At 46.8% G+C, this 25,936-nt stretch overlaps 2 protein-coding genes across 3 annotated transcripts in view; both read left to right on the forward strand.

The window, feature by feature from the left end:
* CACNB4 (calcium voltage-gated channel auxiliary subunit beta 4) overlaps nt 1–528 on the forward strand; it is a 111,996-nt gene extending 111,468 nt beyond the window's left edge. Inside the window, exon 14 of the mRNA XM_054381447.1 lies at nt 268–528. Coding sequence (XP_054237422.1) covers nt 268–528 — 261 coding nt within the window. The remainder of the gene's footprint in view (nt 1–267) is intronic.
* Nucleotides 529–10,164: 9,636 nt separating this feature from the next.
* Nucleotides 10,165–23,846, forward strand: ARL5A (ADP ribosylation factor like GTPase 5A). Of its 2 annotated transcripts, none has more exons than XM_054380891.1 (6): nt 10,165–10,210; nt 12,667–12,727; nt 17,994–18,141; nt 19,321–19,404; nt 22,242–22,393; nt 23,322–23,846. In XM_054380891.1, exons 1-6 carry the CDS (start codon nt 10,165–10,167, stop codon nt 23,368–23,370), a joined length of 540 nt encoding a protein of 179 aa, XP_054236866.1. In that variant the 3' UTR covers nt 23,371–23,846. The 2 variants fall into 2 exon arrangements, with proteins under 2 accessions (XP_054236866.1, XP_054236867.1); XM_054380892.1 differs by lacking the exon at nt 10,165–10,210 and adding an exon at nt 10,331–10,348.
* The last annotated feature ends 2,090 nt before the right edge of the window (nt 23,847–25,936 follow it).

Here is a 25,936-nt window from a genome sequence, read left to right on the forward strand (position 1 = left end):
ACATCAGCTCACTTTTCATGCTCAGGGGCCTGTAGTGGGTGAACAGCAGGAGGCACACCTTGTAATACCACCTGTGGTCCGCTTTCAGCTCTAGGAACCAGCCTGTCCTTGTAGAGCACTCCTGTAGCACACAGGCTTGAATCTAGAATGAGTGACCCAAAAGTGGATGGATTCTGAAAGAGGTCAGAATTCAGTCTCAGAAGAAGCTAAGAGCCCTGAGCGCTCCCCTTTGTCCGTGCTAACTCTTGGCTTCTTTGGCACTCGCAGAGCCAGCGGCTGAGGCACAGCAGCCACTCCACTGAGAGCTCTCCAGTCGAGCGCCGAAGCCTAATGACCTCAGATGAGAACTACCACAACGACAGGGCTCGGAAGAGCAGGAACCGCTTGTCTTCCAGTTCCCAACACAGCCGAGACCACTATCCTCTGGTGGAAGAAGAATACTCTGACTCCTACCAGGACACTTACAAACCCCACAGGAACCGAGGCTCCCCGGGAGGATACAGCTGCGACTCACGACACAGGCTTTGAGTTGAAGAACCTGGGGATGGGGATGGGGGGTTGGGGGGGGAAAGGGAGGGGTGGGAACAAAAATATAGGGTTCATCAGTTGATAACTTGCCATGAAGTAGCTAGGAAACAAAACAAAAATCATCTTGGTTTTGGCAGATGAAACAAAACAAAATCATCTTGGTTTGGCAGATGTGACCACAGTTGCACTCTGCTGTCATCTGATGTTCAGTAGGGGGCAAAACCAGAAGTGACCATGCCCTGACATTTCTGCCCAATCAATCAATCATTGAGGTTGGTTGCTTTGATTTTTTTATTCTGGTTGCTTTTGTTTGTTTGTTTTCTTTTGCATTTGCATTTAGAGCCATAGTTTATTTTTTCTTTAGGTATTAGACACATCCATTTGTAATTTTTAGGGTACTTAAAAATCGAGGCACTTATAAAATGATAATTTCCTCTGCTGGAAATTCCAAATGACCAGTTCCAGTTGGAACCAATTTATAAACCAATTCCTGTTGGAATTTGGAGGAATTGACTGGAAAGTCGACTTGAGCATGTTGCAATCAATTGAAAAAAAAAAAGAAAAAAAAAAAAAAAGGGGTGGGGGAGGAAAGAAACAACCAAACCCCCACAACCAAACCCAAATGAAAAAAAACCCAAACATCTGACAATTACAAACCACTAGAAGCCTGAAAGTCAGCTGCAGTATTTGTTTGCTGGAAGCTCAGTTACCATTTGAAGTTAGAATTAAAAAAAAAAAAAAGGGCTTTAGTCCTACTACTTCTCTCCAGAGTGGCTTTTTCAGTTTTTTGTTTTTTGGTTTTTTTTCAGGGAGTGCCAAATATCACCAATTCTTGCAGCAGTTACAAAACCACTTTCCAGTTTGAAATAGTTTGGTTTTGTTTTGTTTTTTTTTTTTTTTGCCTTAGACCTGGTGTGACTGTGGCAGCAAAATGTTTTCTTTAATTTAGCCAGTACTGATGGTTTTGTTGTGGTCAGTGGTGATGAACTGTGGCAGGAGAAGGGGAAATAGGGAGATGGAGCAAACCTGAGGGTAGTTGGTGTGGTTGGAGGCTGAGAAGAGGCTTTTTTGTTTCTCTTCTTGACCTGAATGGGTTGAGAAAAGGCTATTTTGTTCTCTTGTTGACCTGAACAGGTTGAGAAGAGGCTTTTTTGTTTCACTTCTTGACCTGAACAGGTTGAGAAGAGACTTTCTGCTTTTCTTCTTTACCTGAACAGGTTGAGAAGAGGCTTTTTTGTTGCTCTTCTTGACCTGAATGGGTTGAGAAAAGGCTTTTTTTTTTTTCTCTTCTTAACCTGAACAGGTTGAGAAGGGCCTTTTTTGTTGCTCTTGTTTACCTGAACAGATTGAGAAGAGGCTGTTTTGTTTCCCTTCTTGACCTGAACAGGTTGAGAAGAGGTTTTTTTTTTCTTCTTTACCTGAACACAGCTAGTAGTCCCAAAATGGAATATTAGTGTATAGAGACATCATCTTTCCCCCATTTTTAGCCTACTGAAATGGAAAGCAACACTCCTCTTACCCAGTGTGTAGAGTACCTCCATCCCAGTACATCCCAGTACCTCCCAACATATTACATCTTTCAAAATCCATCTTTGAATGTCTTAAGAATTCAGCATCGCACAAGAAGTCTCCAGAAGCTTGGTTTCAATTCCAGTGATGAAGGCTGAGAGAAGGGAGTGAGGTTAACTATTGGTGAGTGACAAAACTTTTGAATTAACACCTTGGTCAGAATTAGCTGGCAATAAAAAACACATTATCAGGAAAAAACATTCCGCTCCCAGTAGAGTTGTTGAGCTGCTGTTTGTGATTCGAAGCAGGAGGATCAATCTGTGGAGATGTTGCTGCCTTACTTCCTAACAGTCACTTCCTTGCACACCTCCTGAGTCTTCAGTTTCTTTACCTAGGTCCATTTGTGTGACTGGCCTCGTGTCTTACGTGATCAGGCAAGCCTTAGGTCCAGTGTGACAAACTCACCACCACTCACCCTTCTGTGTCTTTGCAGAGATGCTCCTCAACGTCCCCGTTTCCTCCAGCTGACAGAATTTGCAATTTTTTTTATGCAGGTTCATGTCAAAACTAATGTTTTTTTTCCCTTTGTCCAAAATGGGGATCATTAACTTTTAGATTGGCTTATATTTTCCTCCTGAAGTCTAGTGGAAGGTGTCCCTGCCAGTAGCAGGGGGGTTGGAACTGGATGATCTTCGAGGTCCCTTCCAACCCAAACCATTCTCTGAGTCTATGAATAAATGAACATTATGATGTCTTCTCCTTTCTGGACCAGTTAACAAAGGTCACTGGTATTTTCCACCACTACAGCTGACTCTGGTTATCTTCTTGATGTTAACAATGAGAAAAGTAATCTCCTGTCTGGCACAACCCCAACTGATGTCCATCTCCAGCAGCATTAAGAGATGGTAGATGCATGGTTCATTTTTTCAATGCCTTGACTGCCTGAAGGGCAGCTGTCAACACCATGAGATGATGAAAATGGGCCACTGACCAAGAAAACCAGGGGAATTTCTGCATCCATTGGGAGTTAAGAATGGAATACGACAGATCCGATCCTGTCTGATCTGCTCCTGTCTGACTCCAAAAGAGCATTTAGGCTGAGGAAACGTGGCAGGATCTGGTCTGGGAGCAGTGGCATCAGCTGCCTTCTCTAGTGGATATGACAGACCCGATCCTGTCTGATCTGCTCCTGTCTGACTCCAAAAGAGCATTTAGGCTGAGGAAACGTGGCAGGATCTGGTCTGGGAGCGGTGGCATCAGCTGCCTTCTCTAGTATTTTTCTGCTACAGCACAGTGGAGCCTTCTCCAAACCTTTGTTCCATGTACAGCACACGTACCTGCATGAGAAAAGAAGGCATTTAGGCAAAACATTGATTTTTTTTTCTTTTTTTTTTCTCTAAGATTTACTACTAAGTTTCTTTTTTGTGTGCATTAAAAATATTAATTGCAAAGGATGCACTGAGATGTATAAACCTAGACTAGCCAGCTCTTTATCTTTATTCTGTAGTAGCAGTAGGGATCAGATCATTTAATTGCTTGAAGATATTTGCATTTTAAATGGCAGGTAGCTGCCAAAGCACCTAACTTAGATTTCCTAGTAAACAAGGTTACTGCTTTATCATCTCCTAGCCAAAACTCTTCATCTCTTTCAAAAGCCTTTTGGAGCCTTGTTTTCAAGTCTTCCATGTCATGCTAGGGAAAGATCTACAGGACACATATGCACAACTCCCATTACCTGCAGCATCTGAAGTGCCAAACTCCTCAGTTTGTTCTCCTAACCCCACACTCGTGAGGGAAGTTGCTTCTTCTCTTGGAAGAACACGTGGATTTCTTTCACCATGTGGGTTTACCTTGACTTTCCTCTCCTCTGTAATTAGTTTGCCCTCTCCTCTCCCTCTGCCCCTTCCATTTGAACCAGTTAGAAGCGATCCCAGCAGGTCTCTTGCTTGCTGTTTGGTTTCTTTCTTTCTTTTTTTTTTTAATCCTTTGAGATATATCTATCTTTAAGTACAACTATACCCAACGTGCTAATAGGCCGTTACTTTCTTCTAGAGACAAGCTAGGGGGGAGCTCTTTATTTTATGAAGCAAATGATTTTTAGGAAGCAGAGTGATCAGTAAAAGCTGCAGTGTCAAGCAGGACAGGTGTTAGCATCTGTCTTAGACCTCCAGCAGTGCTCACCATCTGTGTTGTGATTCCTTAACGCCACGGTGCTGTGTAGAACCATCAGGTTCCTGCAGCCCTGAAGGGATACATGGAAGGCTCAATTTTCCAGCCCTGCCCCATTTCTTCCTGTTACTAAACTAATATTAAATATCACAGTTGTCTCCCTAAGCTCTGGCTTCTACAGATTTCAGAAATGTTTTATAAAACCTTCGGGTTTTTTTTTTTTTTCTGGAAGTAAAAGCTTCCTTAGGACCCTTTGGGATGAACAACCTAATAAAGGTGATCCCAAAACATCTCCAGATCTAATGGCAGGGATAATGAATTAACCAAGTGTTTTCCAAATCCTGAAGCCACTTGAAAGACAATCAGTTGTTGAGCTCTTGAATTTATTGGCAAGTTGTATTTAACAGATGTCTGGATTCTTTTTCCTGCTTCCAGAGATGTTTCTCCCAGGGGATGTGCAGCTCCCAACTGCTGATGTTTTCTAACCCCAGTATATGCAACTAAAAAGCTGTTCCACGTCCAATTTTAGTCCATAAACAGTGGGCCAAATTAAATGATTGTTTGCTGAACAGATTGGCTTGGCAAAAATCACTTCCTCTGCTTGAGAACTGACAGTGTAGCAGCAGCAGCAGCAGCAGCTGGATTTGATCCTGAAAAAAAATAAATCATCTTGCCGTGGAAATCAGGCACCCTGGGTTTGTCTCTGAGCAGCTTCTGCAGCCAGTGTTGTTCTCTTTTGCTAATCACAGTTCCTCAGCTGCTGAACACTCAGCCTGTTCCTGATTCCACATCTCTTTAACTCTGATGGACCCAGATAAACCAAGTGTGCTTGGGCTTGGAGCTGGCTCTGTGGACACCATTGCTGGGGATTGTACTCACAGTGTTGGTGTTGGGTTTGCTGCAAATCAGGAAAACCTTTTAGCAGGGTTGAAAGCTGCTTCTGATGTTGATATATGGGGAGGGTTTAACCTTTTGTGCTCCTTGCTTTTCAAATGATGTTTAGTAGGTGCTTAGAAGAGTGAACATGGCAAGAAGGAGAGGTGTCTGGAGGAGGAACAAGCTGATGGTAGTTCCTCTGGGTGCACGTAGGATGGAAACTTCAACCTCAGTTTGGTCTCAGAGCTACAGACTTCTCTGAAACACTCCTGCAATCCAAGACATTCCCATTCCCAGTTGCTGAGGCTATTACTTGAGAGCAGACCAGTTGGGGTAGCTTAGGGGTTTAACCAGGCATTTTTTTGTTCTCTGCTATATTTTGTTGTCCAAGTTGAGTGCTTCTGAAGGCTGCCCTTGATTCCATGGCCTTCATTTTGAGGTAAAACTAATTTGAGACCACAAATGAAAAGAAATGAGATGCATATTTTGTAAGGTACCACTTCTGCTAATCTAGTTTTACTCCTAACTGTTGGTTTCTATTACCCTAGTTGGCATTAACAGGAGTTTGGATACAGGGGGTGCTGCTGCCATGTCATCTGCTGCAGGTGCTCCTTGTTCCTTCCACCAGTGGCTCTCCAAAGAGAAACAAGATGTTGTGGTGTCACCAGTTTGAAGTCTGGGGGAATGAAGTTACCAGATGATGCCCAAAGGGAGTATGGTGTTTGAAGAGCCATTTGAAGAACCTTTGTCAGGTTCAAGTTATTCAAGTCCAGTTTAAATAAAGGTCTGTCTTGAGAACCAAAGGGGTATTAATAATGGTTGTGAGATAGATGTAAGGGATTAGCTTGGAGAAGGAGCTGAGCATGCTGCTCAGTGTGGAAATCTCGTGTTGAGATCTCTCATGGTTGTTTATGGATCCATTTGAAGAGGTCAAGAGAAATACTGAATCCATACAGGAGGATTTGGGGAGAAGGTGGAAGTCAAGTTTAAAAGGTTAATAATAATCTAGTTGGAGATGTTCTGCTGACTGGAGGGGGGTTGGAGTAGATGAGCTTTAAAGGTCCCTTCCTTTAAACCATGCCATGATTTATGAGTGTGCCAGTCCATTCTTCCTGGGATTACCACTGGCTTGCTCTGGGTGATGTTTGATAGATTTGCCTTTTCCCCCTCACCTTTTTTGGCCTCTTCTGGACTGGATCCTACTGCTGGATGCAGTTACTGTCTTCTCCAAAAGTTGATAATTGGCAAGGTCTGACCAGAAATGGCACATCCTGGTTATCAGAAACCTTATCAATATATTTCCTGAAAGGCAAAATGGAATTCTATTAACTCCCCAATCCCCTTTAGTATTAATTCTACTCAGTATAGGCAGGAGAAAACAAAACAAAAAAATAATGAATACAGTGAGAAGCTCTTGTACAGTACAGAGGAAAACGTTTTGCCAGTGATGTAAAAACAGAGCAAGGAGAAAGAAGCACATCTGTAATAGCACAAACTTCCAAGAATTCCACCCCTGCAGTTGATGTGGTGATCTTGAGATGGATTTTTGATCCATTCTCAGGGGGTTTATTGCAGTTTTGATCCCTTTAACTCGCTGTCTGATTCCTGGGCAGGTCATTTCTAAGCCTTGCATTTTGCCTATGGGATTATTTTTCAAGAAGTTGTATTCCTTCCCTATTAATGAAAAAAATCCAAACAAATCCAAACCTCTAAATCTTTGAAAATTAGAAAGCCCACTGCACTCATTTCTGCTAATTTCCTCCTCAAAGCTGAAATTACATCAATAAGCTCTGATTTTAGCCGATTTTGGTATATAACTGATGATTAGACCACAAATACACCAGTAGCCCAAGGTCTGGTATGGAAAAAAACTTCCAGTAAGGAAGTTTTTGGGTCTACAGAGCGACTTGCTGGGGATGGGGAGGTGGGGGAGAGAAGAGGGTTGCATCCTCAGAGCTCTGTCTACTCAAAACTTCCACTGAGTTTAAAATGTTTAGGGAAATCAGGTGAAAGGGAGGGGGTTGGACACAGAGAGGAGTCCCTGCCCACAGCAGGGAGGTTGGAGTTAGATGATCTCTAAGGTCCCTTCCAACCTAAGCCATTCTGTGAAGATTTTCTTTAAGGGTCCTTTCCAACCTGATGCAATCTGTGCTTCAGTGGATTTACACCTGGAATGCTCTCAATTCTCTTCTCTTGTTGTCTGAGAGCAGCAAAGGAAGAGAAATGAGCAAAACACAACTTGTGTGCGCACATGAGACTTGGAGGGGCAAAGAAAGAAGGTGAAAACAGTCACTCAAACTACAAACTATGGACCTTGGGCTTCTCAGATCCCACAAAATCCACATTTTTCACCCAAACTGGTTCCCAGTGACAGCCTGGCAGTTGTTAAATCTATAGCTATATTTCGGTGTCTGAAGGGGACCTACAGGAAGGCTGGGGAAGGACTGTGTCGAAGGGCCTATGGGGATAGGATGAGGGGCAGTGGATTGAAACTGGAGCAGGGCAGATTTAGGTTGGACATCAGGAGGAAGTTTTTCACTGAGGGTGGTGAAACACTGGAACTGGTTGCCCAGGGAGGTGCTTGAGGCCTCATCCCTGGAGAAATCCAAGATCAGCCTTGATGTGACCCTGGGCAGCCTGCTCCAGTCAGAGATGTCCCTGCTGACTGCAAGGGGGCTTGGACAAGGTGGGCTTTGAGGGTCCCTTCCTACCCGATGTGCAGTTCAGCCTCACTGGGAGCCAGTTCAGCTGGTAAAGACATTTACTGAAAAAAACTACTCCAAATTGGTGTTTTTCTGCTGATTTCCCTCTTTCTGTTGTCCCTTCTATAGATACTGTATGTGTAGCATTCGACGAGGCATGCTGGGTACAATATACTATGCAAATGTGTACAGTGTTGCATGCTTTGCTCTCCCTCTGCTTTTAGTGGCTTTCCAAGGATCAAAAAAACAAAAACAAAACAACAACAAAAAAAAGCCCTTAAAAGAAAAGTGGTGTTATTTTTGTGATCAGAATCATTTAAAAAGAGAAAAATGCAGCCTGCATGCAGATAGTATCCTCATTTCTATGGTTTTATGGAATTTAGATGTACAAAACCCAACTGCATTACCAGAACTTTTCTACAATAAATGAAAAAGGAAAAAAAATTACAAACCCTTTAAAAGCCTTTGGAGTCTCTTGGTGTTCTGTGCAGTGCACTGACAAAAGTGTTCAGAGCCGTGGGATGGTTTTAACAACTAGGTAAATGGCCAGGCCCAGAGAGTGGAGGGGAATGGAGTTAACTCCAGCTGGTGGCTGGTCACCAGTGGTGTTCCCCAGGGCTCAGTGCTGGGGACAGTTCTGTTTAATGTCTTTATCAATGATCTGGATGAGGGGATTGGGACACCCTCAGTAAGTCTGCAGATGGCACTACATTGGGTGTCAGTGCTGATTTGATGGAGGGGAGGAAGGCTCTACAAAGGGACCTGGGCAGCCTGGATCAATGGGCCAAGGCCACTGGGATGAGGTTTATTCTGGGGCAGACTGGCTGGAAACTGCCCAGGAGAAAAGGACCTGGGGGCATTGGTCAACAGCCAGATGAAGATGAACCAGAGTGTGCCCATGTGGCCAGGAAGGCCATCAACACTCTGGCCTGGATCAACAATAGTGTGGCCAGCAGGAGTGATTGTCCCCCCTGTACCAGGCACTGATGAGGCCACACTTCAAATCCTGGGTTCAGTTTTGGGCCTCTCGCTTCATTGAGATGCTGGAGCAGGTCCAGAGAAGGGCAGCAAAGCTGGTGAAGGGTCTGGAGAGCAGAGCTGGTGAGGAGCAGCTGAGGGATCTGGGGGTGTTCAGTGTGGAGGAGGCTGAGGGAAGACCTCATTGCTGTCTACAGCTCCCTAAAAGCGGGCTGAAGCCAGGTGTGGGTTGGTCTCTTCTCCCAAGGAACAAGTAACAGGACAAAAGGAAATGCTTCCAAGCTTCAGGAGGTGAGGTTTAAGTTGGACACAAGGAACAGTTTCTTTCCCTTGAAGGTTGTCAGGGCCTAACCCAGGCTGCCCAGGGCAGTGGTAGAGTCCCCATCCCTGCAGAGGTTTCAAACCCATGCAGATGTGGTGCTGAGGGACATGGCTTAGTGGTGAGCTGCCAGTGCTGGGTTAACAGGTGGACTTGATGATCTTTGAGAAGTCTTTCAGCCTAAATGGTTCTATGATTCTAGGATGTATTGTTTGTGGACAGCTTTAGCAGCAGCTTCATGTGTTAGCATTTTCAGTCAAGATTAACAAGATTCCTAAGAAGACACACATCTGGGCTGGGAAATGCAAGTTTATAGTATCTTGAATGCAAGAAAACACTGGAAGATTCTCCCTCCAGCAGAGCCATAGAGTATCATGGAATTGTTTGGGTTAGCAAAGCCCTCTAAGATCATGGAGTCCAACCATCAACCCTCCACCACCACGGCTATTTAACCATGTCCTGAAGTGCCACGGCCACAGGTTTCTTGAACACCTCCGGGGATGGTGACTGCACCACCTCCCTGGGCAGCCTGTTCCAGTGCCCAGGGAGCAAAGAAATTGTTCCTCATGTCCAACCTAAACCTCCCCTGGTGCAATTTCAATCACCCCTTGCCCTGTCACAAGAGGCCCTACTCCAAAGTCTGTCCCCAGCTTTCTGATCGGCCACTTTAGGCACTGAAAGGCCACCAGAAGGTCTCCCTTGAGCTTTCCTTTCTCCAGGCCGAACACCCCCTGCGAGCGGCAGCGAAGGGCTAGGGCGGAGCCGCGTAATGGCGGCCAGCACCCCGCGACGTCACAGGGCCGCGCGCGCCCCCGCCCGCCCCGTCCCTACGGTGGCCGTGCAGGGCGCCGCTGCGGCGCGGTTTCTCCTTCGTTCCGCGGCCGGCGCTGAGGCGAGAGGAGCGGGGTGGTGGCGGCTGTGGCGGCGGCGATGTCCCAGCTTGAGCAGGCCAGGCGAGGCCCTAGCCCGCCTTTTCCCCGGCAAAGCGGGCGCCGGGCCGGGCTCTGAAGCCGCCCGCCGCCCCGGGAAGACTGGATAACCCCCTGAGGGAACCGGCGAGGCCCGGAGCTGCCCCGGCCGAGGATGGGGATCCTCTTCACCAGGATATGGAGGCTATTCAACCATCAGGGTGAGGGGACGGAGCTGGAGGAGAAGGAGGTGGCCTGGGGACGCGGCCGCGGGACGCGCAGGTGCCGGGCAGGGCCTGAGGGCGAGCCCCGGCCGGGTGAGGCGGCGGCGGTTCCTCAGCCCCTGAGGGGCGGCCGAGGTGGGTCCCAGCCGGGTGCCCGCCCTGCTAAACCAGCCCAGCTTTGCCCACTGAGGCTAAAAGGCGATGTGGCCTCAGTCGCTCAGCCCTGCCCAGGGTCTTGGGGGGTAGCCCCAGAGGACAAGCCGCGGCCGGAGAAGTTGGGGGACTTTAACCCTTTTCTCCCCCCTGGTCCGAGTCACAGGCGGGCTGGTTGGCTGGAAGGTGGCTGCTTAGTTACTGAGGTGTGCCGAGAGAATCCAGCCGTGTTGGCGCTGTGGCGCGTAGTTTCGTCTCGTCATCTGCAGAGTGTGCTTTATTCGTGACATTAAGCGATAAACCTCAGTACCTGGCAAAGTTGCTCATGTATGGAGTAAAGGTTAGAAGTTCCTTCGGATTTGTAACGCCTGGCTCCCAACAGCGAGGTTTTAATGGGAGCTCTGACTTTATACTCCACACGCTGACGCCCTTACCCCGTGTTTGTTTCTAAGGTGTTTTACTTTTGGTTTGCAGTGAACTTAAGTAGGCTCCCCCACGCCTGTTGAATGTCCCAATTATATGCCCGTTAACACTGGGTGCAAATCCAACAACACATTTTTGTCTTGTAGCCTCCAGCCCCACCTCAGATCTCCTGTTCCAGCTGCTTTCCTAACCTCTACTATGCTGGCAACACCACACCAGAAACAAAAGTTCCTAAGTTATGTGGGGGTCAGGTAAGCAGATATTTTGACAATATTGTGCAGTTCTGCAAAGTGCCTAAGACTGGAGTTTCTGTTTGATGGTCCATCAGACAACTCTGCAAAACCACACAATATTGGTAAAATCTAAACCGAGAGAAACCCCACTTACCTGGCCCCTCTCCCTTCCCTGTCTCCTCGGTGATAAATCAATCCAAGGGTACTTTGCTGACAGGAGAAATTGATCTCTGGCTGTCTGAAGCTTGAGCAGACTTATAATGGCTTTTTGTTGCCCTTGAGGACCACTGGGGAGGGGGTGGAAGAAAGCCCCTTCTCACAAAGCTTTTACTTGCATGAATAGTGCTGTTGAAGGCAGGGGTTGTTTGTGCAGGGGAAAGTTGTGTACTAGAACCAAGAGCAGGCAGCACTCACTTGTCCTAGAAATCATAAATTGGTGTGGGCTTGACACCAGCAGCTGTAGAATTCAGATTCCATTTTGTGCTGAATGGGAGAGAAGATGCTAAACAGAAACAGTCATTGATTCTGGCATTGAGCTCCCAAATGCGCTCACATATGTGCCAGGGGAGTTTGTGTAGGACTCCTTGGTTTACCTAAAACTAAATTGGGTGACTACTGTGAAATATTTGTGGGCAAAAATCTGTTCTCACAATTCCAAACCTGCCAAAAGGAAAAAGAGGATGCTGAGGGAGACAGGTGGATCGCCCTGCTCATCAGTGTTGTTGTGGGATTTACAGATTGCATCAGGTTGGAGGGACCCTCAAAAGTCATCTTGTCCAACCCCCCTGCAGTCAGCAGGGACACCTCCAGCTAGATCAGGCTGCCCAAGGCCACATCAAGTCTGATCTTGGATTTCTCCAGGGATGGGACCTCAATCACATCCCTGGGCAACGTGTTCCAGAGTTTCACCACCCTCATTGTGCAGAACTTCCTCCTGATGTCCAACCTAAATCTCCCGTTCCAGTTTCAAACCATTGCCCCTCATCCTATCCCCACAGGTCCTTCTAAACAGTCCCTCCCCAGCCTTCCTGTAGGTCCCCTTCAGATGCAGAAATGTATCTCTAAGGTCTCCCTGGAGCTTTCTCCAGGCTGAGCAGCCCCAACTCTCTCAGCCTGTCACCATAGGGGAGGTTCTCCAGCCACCTGATCATCTTTGTGGCCTCCTCTGGACCTGCTTCATCAGGTCCATGTCTCTCTTGTGTCTTTAACAGCTGTTTGCAAAGAGAGGATGTTGTAGGATGTAGTGAAGGAGCAGCCTTTTGGAAGTGAACTTTTAAAGTGTGTTTTGGTGAGCTGCTGAAGTTGGGGAGATGGGAAACAACAGCCTGCTCCAGTCTGTGTGGAAGCTTAGAGAAGGATTCCAGCTTGAGACTGAAAAAAAAGCCACCTGTAATCTCTCAGAAATTGTTCCTGTAGATGAGCAGGTGGGGACAAATTTACAGTCAGTGACCTGCTATGGAGCCTACAGGGGGTTGTGCAGCTCTGCAGGCAAAGAGGCTTTTAGGTATGGCCTGTGAAACGTGGCAGCTGAAGTTTGGTGCAGTGTGTGCTTGGGAAATCGCTCTGCAAGCGCACCGTTAGCCTTGTTGTTGTCAGGATGGCAAAGTTAACCCTGTGACTTACTGGTGATCTTTCTCATTTCAGAGCACAAAGTAATCATTGTTGGGCTGGACAACGCAGGCAAAACCACCATTCTTTATCAATTGTAAGTATGGTCTGCAGCTGCACCTCCTGCCTTTTGAGGTGTCTGTTCTATGTATGTTGCTCTGAAGGGGTTTTTGCTGCTTTTCCTTGGGTGGTTTGTTTGGGGGTTTTGGGTTTTGGTTTTTGTTTGTTTGTTTTTTTTGTTTTTTTTTTTTTTACTTGGAGAGCATCCAGCTGGAGGTGACAGCAGAGCAGAGGTGGCAGTGGGTCAAAGCGTGTGTTTGCAGTTTGGAAAGGGCTCTGCTTTGCCTTCTGTATGGGTAGGGTTTTGGTCAGAGCTTTTCTTTATTGCATTACTGTGCTTCTACCACTTAAATCAGAGAATCATAGCATGCTTTAGGTTGGAAGGGACCTTAAAGCTCTTCTAGTCCAATCCCTCTGCACTCAGCAGGGACATCTGCAACTGGAGCAGGTTGCTCAGAACCCCAAACAGCATGACCTACAGTGGTTCTAGGTGTGGGAACACCTACTGCCTGTCTGTGCAACCTGGGCCAGCATCTCATCATCCTCAGCAGCAAAAAATTCCTTCCTTCCCTCCCATCTGAATCTCCCTCTTTTAGTTCAAGCCATCACCCCTTGTCCTGTCACAGCAGGTCCTGGTCAAAACTCTGTCCCCAGCTTTATTCTCTGCCCTTTAAGCACTGCAAAGCCACCAGAAGGTCTCCCTGCAGCCTTCTCTTCTCCAGGCTGAACAAGCCCAACTCTCTCAGCCTGGCCTCACAGCAGAGGGCTTCCAGCCCTCCCAGCATTGCTGTGGCCTCCTCTGGCCCTGCTCCATCAGGTCCCTGTCTGTGCTGTGCTGAGCACTCCAGAGCTGCCCCAGCACTGCAGGGGGGGGTCTCAGCAGAGCACAGCAGAGGGGCAGAATCCCCTCCTGCCCCTGCTGCCCACACTGCTGGGGATCAGCCCAGGACACAGCTGGGGCTGTGCTGGCAGTGCTGGGTGCCAGCTCATGTCCAGCTTTGCACCCAGCAGCACCCCCAAGTCCTTCTCCACAGGGCTGCTCTCCAGCTTTCCATTCTGGATTGATAGTGAAGGATTTGCCCCAGCCCAGTTACAGGACCTTGCAGTTGGCCTTGTTGCCCCTCATGAGGTTCACACAGAGCCACCTCCCCAGCTTGTCACAACTGCCTTTGGTGTCACTGTGCAGGCTGTTGGCCAGCTCATTAAAATATGGTTGCATCGAGTCTAGCCACAGGACAGTGCCACAGCATGTGAAGACTAAACTGTTGTAGGAGCAGCAAAGCCTCCCCTCTCCCTGCCATGACTTCTTGTGTCCCAAGGTGTGCTTCCATGTTGTGTTTGGTAGAGGATGAAAGAGGAAAGCTGAGTGCTGGCTGAGCTCAGGGCAGTGTAGCTCTGTGGCCGGGGGCAGTCCAGCTGTTGTGCAGCTTCTGCCTCTCCCAGTGGCTCTGGCTGGTGTTTGTCTGGGGTTAGCCCTGCTGCTGGTTCACGTGAAGCTTATGTGAGCTTCAGATCGCTGCTCCTCAGCTGTGTTTTGATAAAAGGCTACAAAATTGCCCCTGGGCTCAGAAGCTTCTAGGTGGGACAAGCAGCTCAAGGTCTGTTTTTAACAGCAGCAGGTTTGTGGTTTCTCATGTGAAGCAGTGTGGCGTTAGGAAGCATTCCTGAGTTGATATCAGGAATCATTCCAGTCCAGTGATGTGGCCATACTGGTCCCAGTGCTACACTCCAAGTATGCTCTCTTACAGTGTTTGGGTTTGATCAAGTTGTGGCCTGCTTTTGGCTCCCTGAAACATGAAACTCGTGCAGCGTTTCCAGCAGGCTCTGCAGGGAAGGTGGAAAGATGAGGGTGGTTGTTGTTAGTTAGATCAGGAGTGAGAGATTTTAAGAAGCATAAATAGAAGGAAGAATATTTTTTTACAACTAGTAGTTGCTGCAGCTGAGGGCTCTCCTTGGTGCATTTTAATGCTGCCCGTGTCTTTCTGCTTCCTCCACAAGTGTCTCATGATTCTTCTCCTTTCTGCAGTCTTAATGTTTTTCTTTCCCTTTTGTACAGTGGATCTCACTGTCTCCTTTTCCTTTATACTCTTTTTAGCTCAACAGGACTTCCCCTTCTCTCTTTTCGTATTCCTGCTCTGAGTACTGTCCTTTGTTCCTCCTCCTTTAACCCTACCTCCATCTGTGCACATCCCATTTTCACTCTTACCATATCCTTGTGGCACCAAAGTTTCCTGAGCAAGAATTAACACATTTAACTCATAGAATATGTCCCTAAAAGGATCATCTTTATTGTTCTCATTAACCTTTCCTAACATCTGGTTTTCTCCATTACTGAAAGCCTGGCCCTACTTTAATAATGGAAAGCTGAGAAGTGATATCATAGAATGGTTGGATTGGAAGGGACCTTCAAGGTCATCTACTTCCAACCTCATGCCATGGGCAGGGACACCTTCCACTAGACCAGCTTTCCTCAAGACCTCATCCAGCCCAGCTTTGAGCAATTCCAGGCTTAGAGCCTCCACAGCTTCTCTGGGCAGCCTCTTCTAGTGCCTCACCACTCTCATGGGGAAAAATTTCCTCCTAATGTCTCATCTAAATCCAGCTCCTTCCAGTTCTCATAGCAGATGAGCAGAGATAACTAGCAGCACAGCTAGTGTTGGTTGGTGCCCTGGCCATTGCTTTGATGTCATGAAGGGTGACAACAGACATTGGGGTGGTGATCCTTCTAACAGATCATGGCAGCTCCACACACACTTCATTTCTGCTGCTTCTTGTTCTCAGATCTATTTTCTCCCCTCAGGTAGCAGTAGGATTTTGTGCTAAAATGTCTGAAAATGCCATTAAGCTTCATGCTGCCCTTAATTCAGTGAAGAGGAGGGAAAAATCCACCTATCCTATTGCAACCAGTGAGATACCAGCAGCTTGAATGTGAAAGGCTCCAGGTCTGGTCAAGGAAAGGGGCATTCACAGAATGCATCAGGTTGGAAGGGACCCTCAAAGGTCACCTTGTCCACCCCCCCTGCAGCCAGCAGGGACATCTCCAACTAGAGCAGGTTGCTCAGGTCCACACTGTCCTTGAATGTTTCCAGGGATGGGGCCTCAACCACATCCCTGGGCAATCTGTTCCAGTGTTTTACCATCATACATCTCTTCCAAACATTAAAAGAATTCTACTTAAGCCTGACTTTTTTTTTTTTTTTAATATGAAATCAACCACAGGCAGCTTTTAATTGTAAGCCTAGATTTGATTTTATGATTCTTTCTTCTCATCCTTCCCTTTCCCTTTTTCTCTATAGTTGCCTTCACATGTGTGTGGTGAGAAGGTTTCTTGTTATATGCTGCTAAGACACTGGATAACTGGGATTCCTTCCCCTTTATGTCTTCAATTCTCTAAGGAAATATTCCAGCACTGTTACAAGTCTCAAATTGCTGTCACTGTAACTAAAAGCTCTGCTGAAGCCTCAGAAAATATTCATGTTAAAATGAAAAGACAGATCAAGATTAAAAGAAAAAAAACTAAGGAAGTTCTCTGGAAGTGTTTGATGTTCTCCTTGGAGCTAATTCTAATTGTCTTGGCATAGTCCAGACAGAGGAATGTAAATAAACTGAACATTAGAAGTATCCAGAAGACACCTGTGGTTGTCACTGTTGATGTGAAAGTGGTGGTCTTGTTGCAGTCTGTGAAACAATGTATTTGATTTTTTTTTTTTTTTTTTATCTTGGAGACCTTCTGGTGGCCTTTCAGTGCTTAAAGAAGCTGATGAGAAAGCTGGGGACAGACTTGTGAGCAAGGCCTGCTGTGACAGGGCAGGGAGTGGTGGTTTGAACTGAAAGAGGGAGATTCAGACTGGAAAAAGTGGTGAGAGCCTGTCCCACGTTGCACAGAGAGGTGGGAGGTGTCCCATCCCAGGAACCGTTGCAGGTCAGGTTGTTTGAGGCTCTGAGCAACCTGCTCCAATTGCAGATGCTGACTGCAGGGGGTTTGGATTATATGAGCTTTAAAGGTCCCTTCCCACCCAAACCATTCTATGCTTTGTCTCCAAAAAGTAGTGTTGGGCTGTGCTGGAGGAGGCAGAGGAGGAAGTTTGGCTGTTGAGTAACTGAATTGTGAAGAAACTGTGCTCTTAGTGGCCTGTACTAGAAGCATGGAGAGATGTAGTATGTTTGCTGGAGCTGGACTGTGAGTTGTTTTTCTGCAGCCTTGGAAATCTTGTGGTTTGACCACACTCTTGAAGCAAAACAACTGCTCTGTCTCCTCTGTGTGCCAGAATTGGTCTGGAAAGAGAGAAGCTGAGTGCTTCAAACAGCTCCTGAAGGAAATCTCTCGGCTTTGTGATTTAGTTCATTATAGTAGAGTTTGGTCCATGAAAGCTCTCTCAGCTCTGTGATTTGGGTTTTGCAGAGTTCAGAGTCCGTTTTCATTGCTGTTTTTATTTATTGTTGTTCAGTAACAATAAATGACTCTTGTGAGGAGAGACCTCTTTGCTCTCTACAACTCCCTGAAAGGAGGTTTGAATGAGGTGGGGGTTGGTCCATTCTCCCTAGTATTAGATGACAGAAGAGAGGAAATGGCCTGAAATTGTACCAAGGGAGGTTTAGGTGGGAGATAGGAAAAATTTCTTTGTTGCAAAAATGGTCAGGGATTGGTGCTGTCCAGGCTGCCCAGGGAGGTGGTGGATCACAGGATGTCAGGGGTTGGAAGGGATCTTTGAAGATCATCAAGTGTAACCCCCCCTGCCAGAGCAGGACCACAGAATCCAGCACAGGTCACACAGGAACACATCCAGATGGGTCTGGAAAGTCTCCAGAGAAGGAGACTCCACAACCTCTCTGGGCAGCCTGTTCCAGTGCTCTGTGAGCCTCACACTGAAGAAGTTCCTCCTCATGTTGAGGTGGAACCTCCTGTGCTGGAGTTTCTCTCCATTGCCCCTTGTCCTATGCCAGGGTGCAAGTGAGCAGAGCCTGTCCCCTTCCTCTTGACCCCCAGCCCTCAGATATTGATAAACATTGATTAAAGCTTCTCTCAGTCTTCTCTTCCCCAGACTGCACAGCCCCAGGGCTCTCAGCCTCTCCTCACAGGGCAGTGCTCCAGTCCCTTCCTCATCCTGGTAGCTCTCTGTTGGACTCTCCAGAGTCCCCATCCCTGGAGGTGTTCAAGAAACGCGTGGCCGCAGCACTTTGGGACAGGGTTTAATGGCCATGGTGGTGTTGGGTTGACTGTTGGACTGGGTGATCTCAGAAGTCCTTTCCAGCCCAAACAAGTCTGTGCTTGTGTTTGTCGTGGTGCCGTGTGGCCGCTGCAGCTCCATGAACGAGGTGGTGCACACCTCGCCCACCATCGGCAGCAACGTGGAGGAGATCGTGGTGAACAACACGCGCTTCCTCATGTGGGACATCGGCGGCCAGGAGTCCCTGCGCTCCTCCTGGAACACCTACTACACGAACACTGAGGTGAGCACACGAGCCTCGCGGGGCTGCTCTCTCGCCATTGCTGGCCAAAGGGCTGCCGGGGCCCGAGAGCTGTGCCGGCAGCACTTCCGGAGGGCTCTCTTGGCTGGTCCCAGAGTTAACTACCTGAAGTTACTCCTCTCCTGATGTTTTTTGAGGTCTCCTCAGCAAGCTCACTCTTACAGCTCTTCCCTGAGATGCATAGGAGGATGTTCCAATTCAAACCAACTTGTTTGTAAGGATTCTGTGTCCACCTTTGGGACTGGACACCAGTTTGTCTTGGCGTTGCAGATGTCTGTGCCTACAGGTCCCCTTTTGTGGACCGTGACTGCTCTTATCTCTGCAGCAGATGCTCTGTCTGACCCCTTGGGAGTAAGACTTAAAGCCAACAGTATTCCTCCAAGGTTTAGGAGCTCAGTCTTGCAAGCTCCCATGGTCTTAGGGGATCTTCCTTAAGCACCTCCAAGAATTTTAAGAACTCCTTTAGCTGTTGAAGTTGCAGCATGTAGCCTGAACTTTATTAAAGCAATGATTTAAGTCAGGGCTTCCTATGTGTTATCAAATATGGTTTAAAAAGTCATGGTGTTGGCTAAAAAAAAAAGTTCTTTTCTGTAATAATTTAATTTTATTCTCCTGTGCTCCCTGTATGATGCTGTGATGTGTGTCTGCATGTATGCTTCTGAAGTACAGAGCTTGCAGGTTTTTTAAATCCCTTTAAAATATGTTTTTTGCCTGTCAGTACAAGCAGAAAGCTGATACAGTTTACCTTTTCAAGGCTGCAGCAAAGTATTTGAGGCATCCTTGTGCACCCTCAGAACAAAACCAGATCTGGGATTACAGAGAGACAGTTGCTTTCAGTATAAAATTTTCACTTGAAAATGGAAAATGGGAAATCAAAGGATGTGTCAGAGTTCCCTTTGTGTGCAAACCACAGCACAAGCTGTAAACCAGCAGCTTGTGTTGGGTAATCAGACTCTGGCTGGGAGAGGTGGCCTGGCAGTGCTGGCTTAATGGTTGGACTTGATGATCTTAAAGGTCTCTCCCAACCAAAACAATTCTTATCGTTCCATGATATCTGATAATCCAGTCTGGATAACTGATGGGAGCAGTGATGTGTTGTGCTGAGGAGAGCCTGGCCGGAAGGAGAGTTTGTTCTGACTAATCGCTTCTCTCTTCTTCAAGTTTGTGATAGTTGTTGTGGACAGCACAGACAGAGAGAGAATTTCTGTGACTAAAGAAGAGCTCTATAAAATGTTAGCACATGAGGTGAGTGGACCCCCTCTTTTCTCTGCTTTCATACTTGCTGTGGGTAAAGGTCTGGGTGATACATGTTAAGGGAAGCAGATTGTCATGCTGTTTGTGAAGGGTTCACACTTACACCTGCAAGCTGGAGACAGACAAGAAGGCAGCAAAGCCTCTCCAGTGAGCCCAAGCAAACATGGGCAGTCATGTTCTCCCAGGTCATAGTGGATCAGAGCTGTCTTGGTCCTGCTGGAAGCTCTGCCTTGTGATCCTTCCAATAAAGCTGTAAACTAATTATACAAATTTCTCCAGAGAATTCCCACAAAAGTGGCTTTTCAACTTCTGAGTGCTTCACTGAAAGAGAATCCCAGCGTGATCATGTCTGTGCTTATGGCAGTGGTGTTGGAGCTAGATGATCTTGAAGGTCCCTTCCAACCCAGCCCATTCTGTGTTCTATATTTAAACTTGGGGCATTCTTTACTAGACCTCAGGAAGGGCAAAGGCATCCTGAGTGTATCCTTTGGGTGCTCATGGTAATCTAAAGCATTTGAGAAGCAACAAGTGCTTTGCCTCCTGCCTTGAATTTCTGATTTTTGGCATTTAAATGAAAATTGTGTTTAGTAACACCTGCTAAAGTAGGTCTGGCTTTCTGGGGTGTGGGGAACATTAAATGTGCATGGGGAAGGAACAGTTGCTATTGAGTCTGCTGCTGTCAGAATGTCAGAGCTGAGCTCTGCAGTCTGTTGCGGTCTCTGAACAAGATCTTCATCTAATCTCTGAAGGAAGATGCAGAAGTTGCTAACAAACTGAATTTGAAATGAGGGAAGTCTGGAACTCCCAGCAGCATGAATGCCCTGACTCCTTGGTGGGAGCCTCTTTTCTGTGCTCTCAGAGCCCTCATCTCACAGTAAATGTGCCCTATTGTTTTCCAGCAGGATGTTTTCAGTATATTCTGCTAACTCCAGATGCTGTGATGATTGAAGAGAACAACAATACACATGAGCTGACCTGGAAGTTAAATATTTACTCAGCATAGTTTGTTTTTTTTTTTTTCTTCCTTGCAGTCCTTGATGGCTTTTTCTTTCAGCTGAACCAGTCAATTGAATTTTTGTGAAGGAAAAATGGAATTGCCCAGGTCACTTCCAACTATTTTCTGGACTAGGAAATTGTTTGTGAATTCTTTCTAATGCTTGTAAAAATTGGTGTGCCTGATAGGCACTGAAGTGAGTAGAGTTCTCTTGGCTTCCTGCCTCTTGTTGTCACAGGGACACAGAACTAAGTGTACTATTGTACTAGTGTCATTCCAAGTAATAAGATAAAATAAGATTGCCCACAGTGCTGCTAAATTACAGAATCATCAAGTGGTGAGGGTTGGAAGAGACCTCTGGAGATCATCCAGTCCACCCCCCCTGCTAAAGCAGGGCACCCACAGCAGCTTGCCCAGCATCACAACGCCCAGATGGGTTTGGAAGCTCTCCAGAGAAGGAAACTCCACAACCTCTCTGGGCAGCCTGCTCCAGGCCTCCAGCACCCTCACATCAAACAAGTTTCTCTTCCTCTTCAGATGGAACCTCCTGGCTTCCAGTTTGTGCCTCTTGCCCCTTGTGCTGTCCCTGGGCCCCACTGACAAAAGTATGACCCCATCCTCTTGCCCCCTACAGGTCCTTAATCTCTTGCTGAGCATTGCTCAGCTCCCCTCTGGAGCTGCTCTTCTGCAGGCTCCACAGCCCCAGGGCTCTCAGCCTTTCCTCCTCACAGAGATGCTCCAGGCCCCTCACCATCTTTGTAGCCTCCACTGGACTCTCTCCAGTAGTTCCCTGTCCCTCTTGTACTGGGGAGCCCAGAACACTCCAGCTGTGGCCTGACTAGGGCAGAGTAGAGAGGAACCTCCCTTGACCTGATGGCCACACTCCTCACAGTGCACCCCAGATCACCATTACCCTTCTTGGTCATGAGGGCACTTTGCTGTCTCATGAGGACTTTGTTGTCCCTCAGCACTCCCAGGTCCTTCTCCCCAGAGCTGCTTCCCAGCAGGTCACCCCTCACCTGTACTGGTGCAGGGAGTTCTTCCTCCCCAAGTGCAGGATCATGCACTTGCCCTTGTTGAACTTCGTGAGGTCCCTTCTGCCCAACTCTCCAGCCCATCCAGGTCTCACTGAATGGCAGCACAGCCTGAGGTGTCTCACATACTTAGTTCTGACGTTTTAAATATTTCATGGACCTGATAAAGGAGTTTTTTTTGTGATGTGCTTGTTCCTGCAGACATCCCTCCTTTGATTCTAAAGCAGTGCAAATGCTGCTTTTCCGCAAGTTCTGTGTTTCCTCTAAATAAAATACTGCTGCAGCTTGCTTTTTGCTGTCAGCTGCACTCTCAATGCTTGGGAAGGGGTGGGATTCCCTCTTGAAGGGTTTGTGTACAGGGAGAGCCTGCTGCTGGCTCTGGTGAGCCTCAGGGCTGCCTCACAGGCACGCTTGGTGAGGTTTCACCAGGGCTGATCTGGTGCTCACATCAATCTGAAGAGTGTGCCAACACACAACAGTGTGGTGTGGAGATAAAAGCCAGGCTCAGGAGAATGCAGAGGAGCCTGCAAGGTCAGGGTTAAATAGGGTACAGGCTACCTCTGATCCTAACAGCACAAAAGTCTTGTCTGTGGCTTTGCAGAGAGCATCCTAGGCAAAGGTTGGACTTTTGTGCTGCTGGATCAAAGGGTTCTCTGAAGGTGGATGGCAGTCAGCCTGCAGCATTGTATAGTTCAGGGCTTTGCTTCTGCTAGGACCTGAGCTTCTTCACTTTGTTAATCATGTCTTTACCTCTGAAGGATGGTTGTAATCAGCTTTTTTTCCCCCTTCTTTCTCCCTAGGACTTAAAAAAAGCAGGTTTGCTGATCTTTGCTAACAAGCAAGATGTCAAAGAGTGTATGACAGTAGCTGAAATCTCTCAGTTCCTGAAGCTGACTTCAATTAAGGATCACCAGTGGCACATTCAGGCATGCTGTGCTCTAACTGGAGAGGGGTAAGAGTTGTTCCTGTCTGGAGAGGGGGATTCTGGAATGGATTTGGTGGTTTTATTGTGGTTTTTAACACAAATCCCTCCCCTGGCAATAGTAATCTTACACTTGAAGATTTTTGGCCTCAGAAGATGTTGACTGAGGATCAGTCATGATCTAAAAACTAACTTTTTGTTCTCAGAAGATGCTGACTTAGGATCAGTCATGATCTAAAAAACAACTTTCACATCAAATCCACAGCCTCACCTTACAGTGATAAAACTTTGTGACTTGGGCCTCATGAGGGTGGGGTTGGAATGACCTATTAAGAATAGGCTTATTAAGAATAATTGTAATTAGAGATAGGTTCATTTTATAGCTTGAAGTGCTGGGATGTGAAGTCTCTCACTTACATAATGAGATCTAGGAACTCTGGTGAGCTCAGAGTGAACTGTTCCTGGAAATTATTCCTTCAGTCAGAACTGGAATTCTTAGGAAGAATTTACATTGATGCCATGGAACAGAGACCTTGTAAGGTCTAATACAGACCTTAGAGCAGACTTCCAGTACCTGAAGGGGCCTACCAGAAAGCTGGGGAGGGACTTTTGACAAAGGCTTGTAGTGATAGGATGAGGGGGAATGGTTTTGAGCAGGAAGAGGGGAGGTTTAGAGTGGAGATTAGGAAGAAATTCTTTGCAGTGAGGGTGGTGAGACACTGGAAGAGGTTGCCTAGGGAGGTTGCGGATGTCCTCTCCCTGGAGGTGTTCAAGGCCAGGCTGGATGAAGCCTTGAGCAACCTGGGCTAGTGGAAGGTGTCCCTGCCCATAGCAGGGGAGTTGGAACTGGATGATTTTGAAGGTCCCTTCCAATCCAAACCATTCTATGACTCATCTTTGAAGGAATTCTCCTGAGCAGTGCCTATATTCCTCAAAACCTCTCTCTTTCTGTTCACAGACTGTGCCAAGGACTCGAATGGATGATGTCAAGACTTAAGATCAGATGATTTTTAATGACCTCTTTGCACAGACCTTGCTTCAGAAGAGCTGTACCCATGGTTACCTTCCCAGTGGCAGAATTAATGGGTTAGGTGTATTTATACCGAACTGATTGCAACTTTATTTTCTACATTAGATGCACACACACACCCCCCCCTGTATATACATTAAGACCATTCAGCAAAAAGAAAGCTGCAGCTGATGGCTCCAGTTTGGCTTTCCTCTTTCTTTTCCTCTGAGGATGAGTTTAAAAGCTGTGATCGACCCTCTTGTCACGAGACAAACACTCGGAACAGTCTGGTGGTGAAGATGGAGAGGAAGGAGCTTTGACTTTTGAGTTCTGTTATTCCAGTGTAGCCCTCCCTAGATGAAGATCTTGGCTTCCTTACTCCAGTAAATTAGAGAGCAAATTGATGGGTTTAGATACCAACCAACCTGCCAGTATTTTTAAGGTTCCTGATGTTACAAATGCAGAACTCTTTTCCTGTCTGTGTACTGTACATATTTGTGTATATTTATACCTCAATTTTAGGCTAACTGCAATCTGTTCAGACCAGTGTGTGAAGCTGAATCAGTATGTTGACAGCAGGACCTCCTATTTGGCATGGCCAACGTTGTCACCACCTCTTTCCCTTTGTTACCTGCTGGAAGGCTCATCAAGGCAGACAGGCAGGCAGGTGGCTCACCACAACGTGATAAAGCAAACTCTCTCTTAAGACCAGTGCTGGTTTCTCCCAGGATTTCTCCATTAGGATGCCATGATGGATTTGGGGTGCATGGATTGAGCTGCAAATTGCAGTGTTGGCAAAGGATCCAAATTTATCAAAGGAGCTGAAAATGAGATGGATTTTCTTTGGATTAGGTGACTGCAGGTGATTCATGTGGTGTCACGCTCTCCTGTGGTACTGCTCTTCTGGTTTCTGCAGTACTGTTCAGTTATGATTCAAGGCCAGGACCTTTAGCTCTCAGAAAGGGAAAAAGATCATCTCTTTGTTGTTGTTTTTTTTTTTCTTAACCAAAGAAGAGGCACAAAAATATGTTTGAAAGTCCCACTGGAACCTTACAAACGAAATCATATTCTGCATTAAGTATTTGTTTGGGTTTTTTTTTTTTTTTCAGAGGAAGGCATACTTTGGTAGCATAAAATGTATTTATCCATATCTGTATGCAATGGATGGAACTGGGATGGGGAACAAACAGATCACACTACTTGAAAAGCAATCAGTCAGCCTGTGATGGTGTTCCCACAGCAGTTCCAGGGCAGTCCTTCTTGAAAAGAGAACTCCCTTGCATGGTCCCCAGGTGAGTTAGAAGTGTCAGAACACTACATGATTATCTGCTCTTACTGTAGCACCTGAGGGGATGGAGGTCTCCTGCAGCAGCTCTCCAGAGTGCACCTTTTGAAGGACACAGGGGTGGCAGTGTCCAGAGTGCACCTTTTGAAGGACACAGGGGTGGCAGTGTCCAGAGTGCCCATTTTGATGGACACAGGGGTGGCAGTGTCCAGAGTGCCCATTTTGATGGACACAGGGGTGGCAGTGTCCAGAGTGCCCATTTTGATGGACACAGGGGTGGCAGTGTCCAGAGTGCCCATTTTGAAGGACACAGGGGTGGCAGTGTCCAGAGTGCCCATTTTGAAGGACACGGGGGTGGCAGTGTCCAGAGTGCCCATTTTGAAGGACATGGGGGTGGCAGTGTCCAGAGTGCCCCTTTTGGAGGACACAGGGGTGGCAGATGGACGCTCTGAAGTGTGGGCAGTGCTGTGGAAGTGTGTGTAGCTGTAATCCCAGGCTTTTTTATGTTGGGGATGGATGTTTGGGGAGCAAAATGAAATAACCCCCCTGTTTCCAATGTCCCTCCCTTTCGTAGCTCATACATCTGGTAAGGCTGGAAAAGGCTCTTTTTTTTTTTTTTTTTTTTTTGTAAAAAAGAAAAAGCTTAGTTTGAACTTTTTAAGGTGCTTCTCTTTGGGATAATCTAATCAGCACCCCCTGCCTTCCCCTCTGCCTGCTTCACATCGTGAACCTGTGGGGAGAAGAAAGGGAGGCAGCCTCAAAAGTCTGTATTTAACAAAGGCAGGTAAAGAATTTTACCTTTTTAATCTATTTTTGGTATCTCTGATGCTGACTGGCTGGGGAATCTGCTGTCTCTGTTCTACATTTTAACATGTACATGCATATATTTAGGGTGCATGCACATAGGTCTTGGTATTTAACTGGTGTATTGCAAACTGTATCCACGTTCCAAGAAATAACAATGGACTGCAAAGAACTCTTCTCAGTTTGTCTGCAAGAAATGAGCTCTCTGCACACCCTTGCCTACAAGATGGAATTGTACCTTTTCTACTCCTAAAACCCAACAACAATAACAAAAAAAAAAAAAAAAGAAAAAAAAAGAGAAAAAGCAGACTTGCTTCTAAACAGAGTTTGGGTTTTGAGTCTTGTGTCGTCCCTTTCACCCTGCTAAAATACTGTGCTGTGGGATTGTGAAGTTGTCACCTATTTTTGGATGGCTCTCCAAAGGTTGTGTCTTGTGTTGGGGTTTGGTTTTTTGAGAAGAAAATTGAGTTGTTCC

Source organism: Indicator indicator, chromosome 5, assembly GCF_027791375.1.
Source record: "Indicator indicator isolate 239-I01 chromosome 5, UM_Iind_1.1, whole genome shotgun sequence".
Classification (NCBI taxonomy): Eukaryota; Metazoa; Chordata; class Aves; order Piciformes; family Indicatoridae; genus Indicator; species Indicator indicator.

Bases quoted from the DNA above. Each gene is read 5' to 3' on its own strand.
- ARL5A (XM_054380891.1), top strand. From the start codon at position 10,165: ATGGGGATCCTCTTCACCAGGATATGGAGGCTATTCAACCATCAGG. The intron at 12,728-17,993 runs GTAAGTATGGTC...TGGCCGCTGCAG, and splicing joins ACCACCATTCTTTATCAATT to CTCCATGAACGAGGTGGTGC. The intron at 18,142-19,320 runs GTGAGCACACGA...CTCTTCTTCAAG, and splicing joins CCTACTACACGAACACTGAG to TTTGTGATAGTTGTTGTGGA.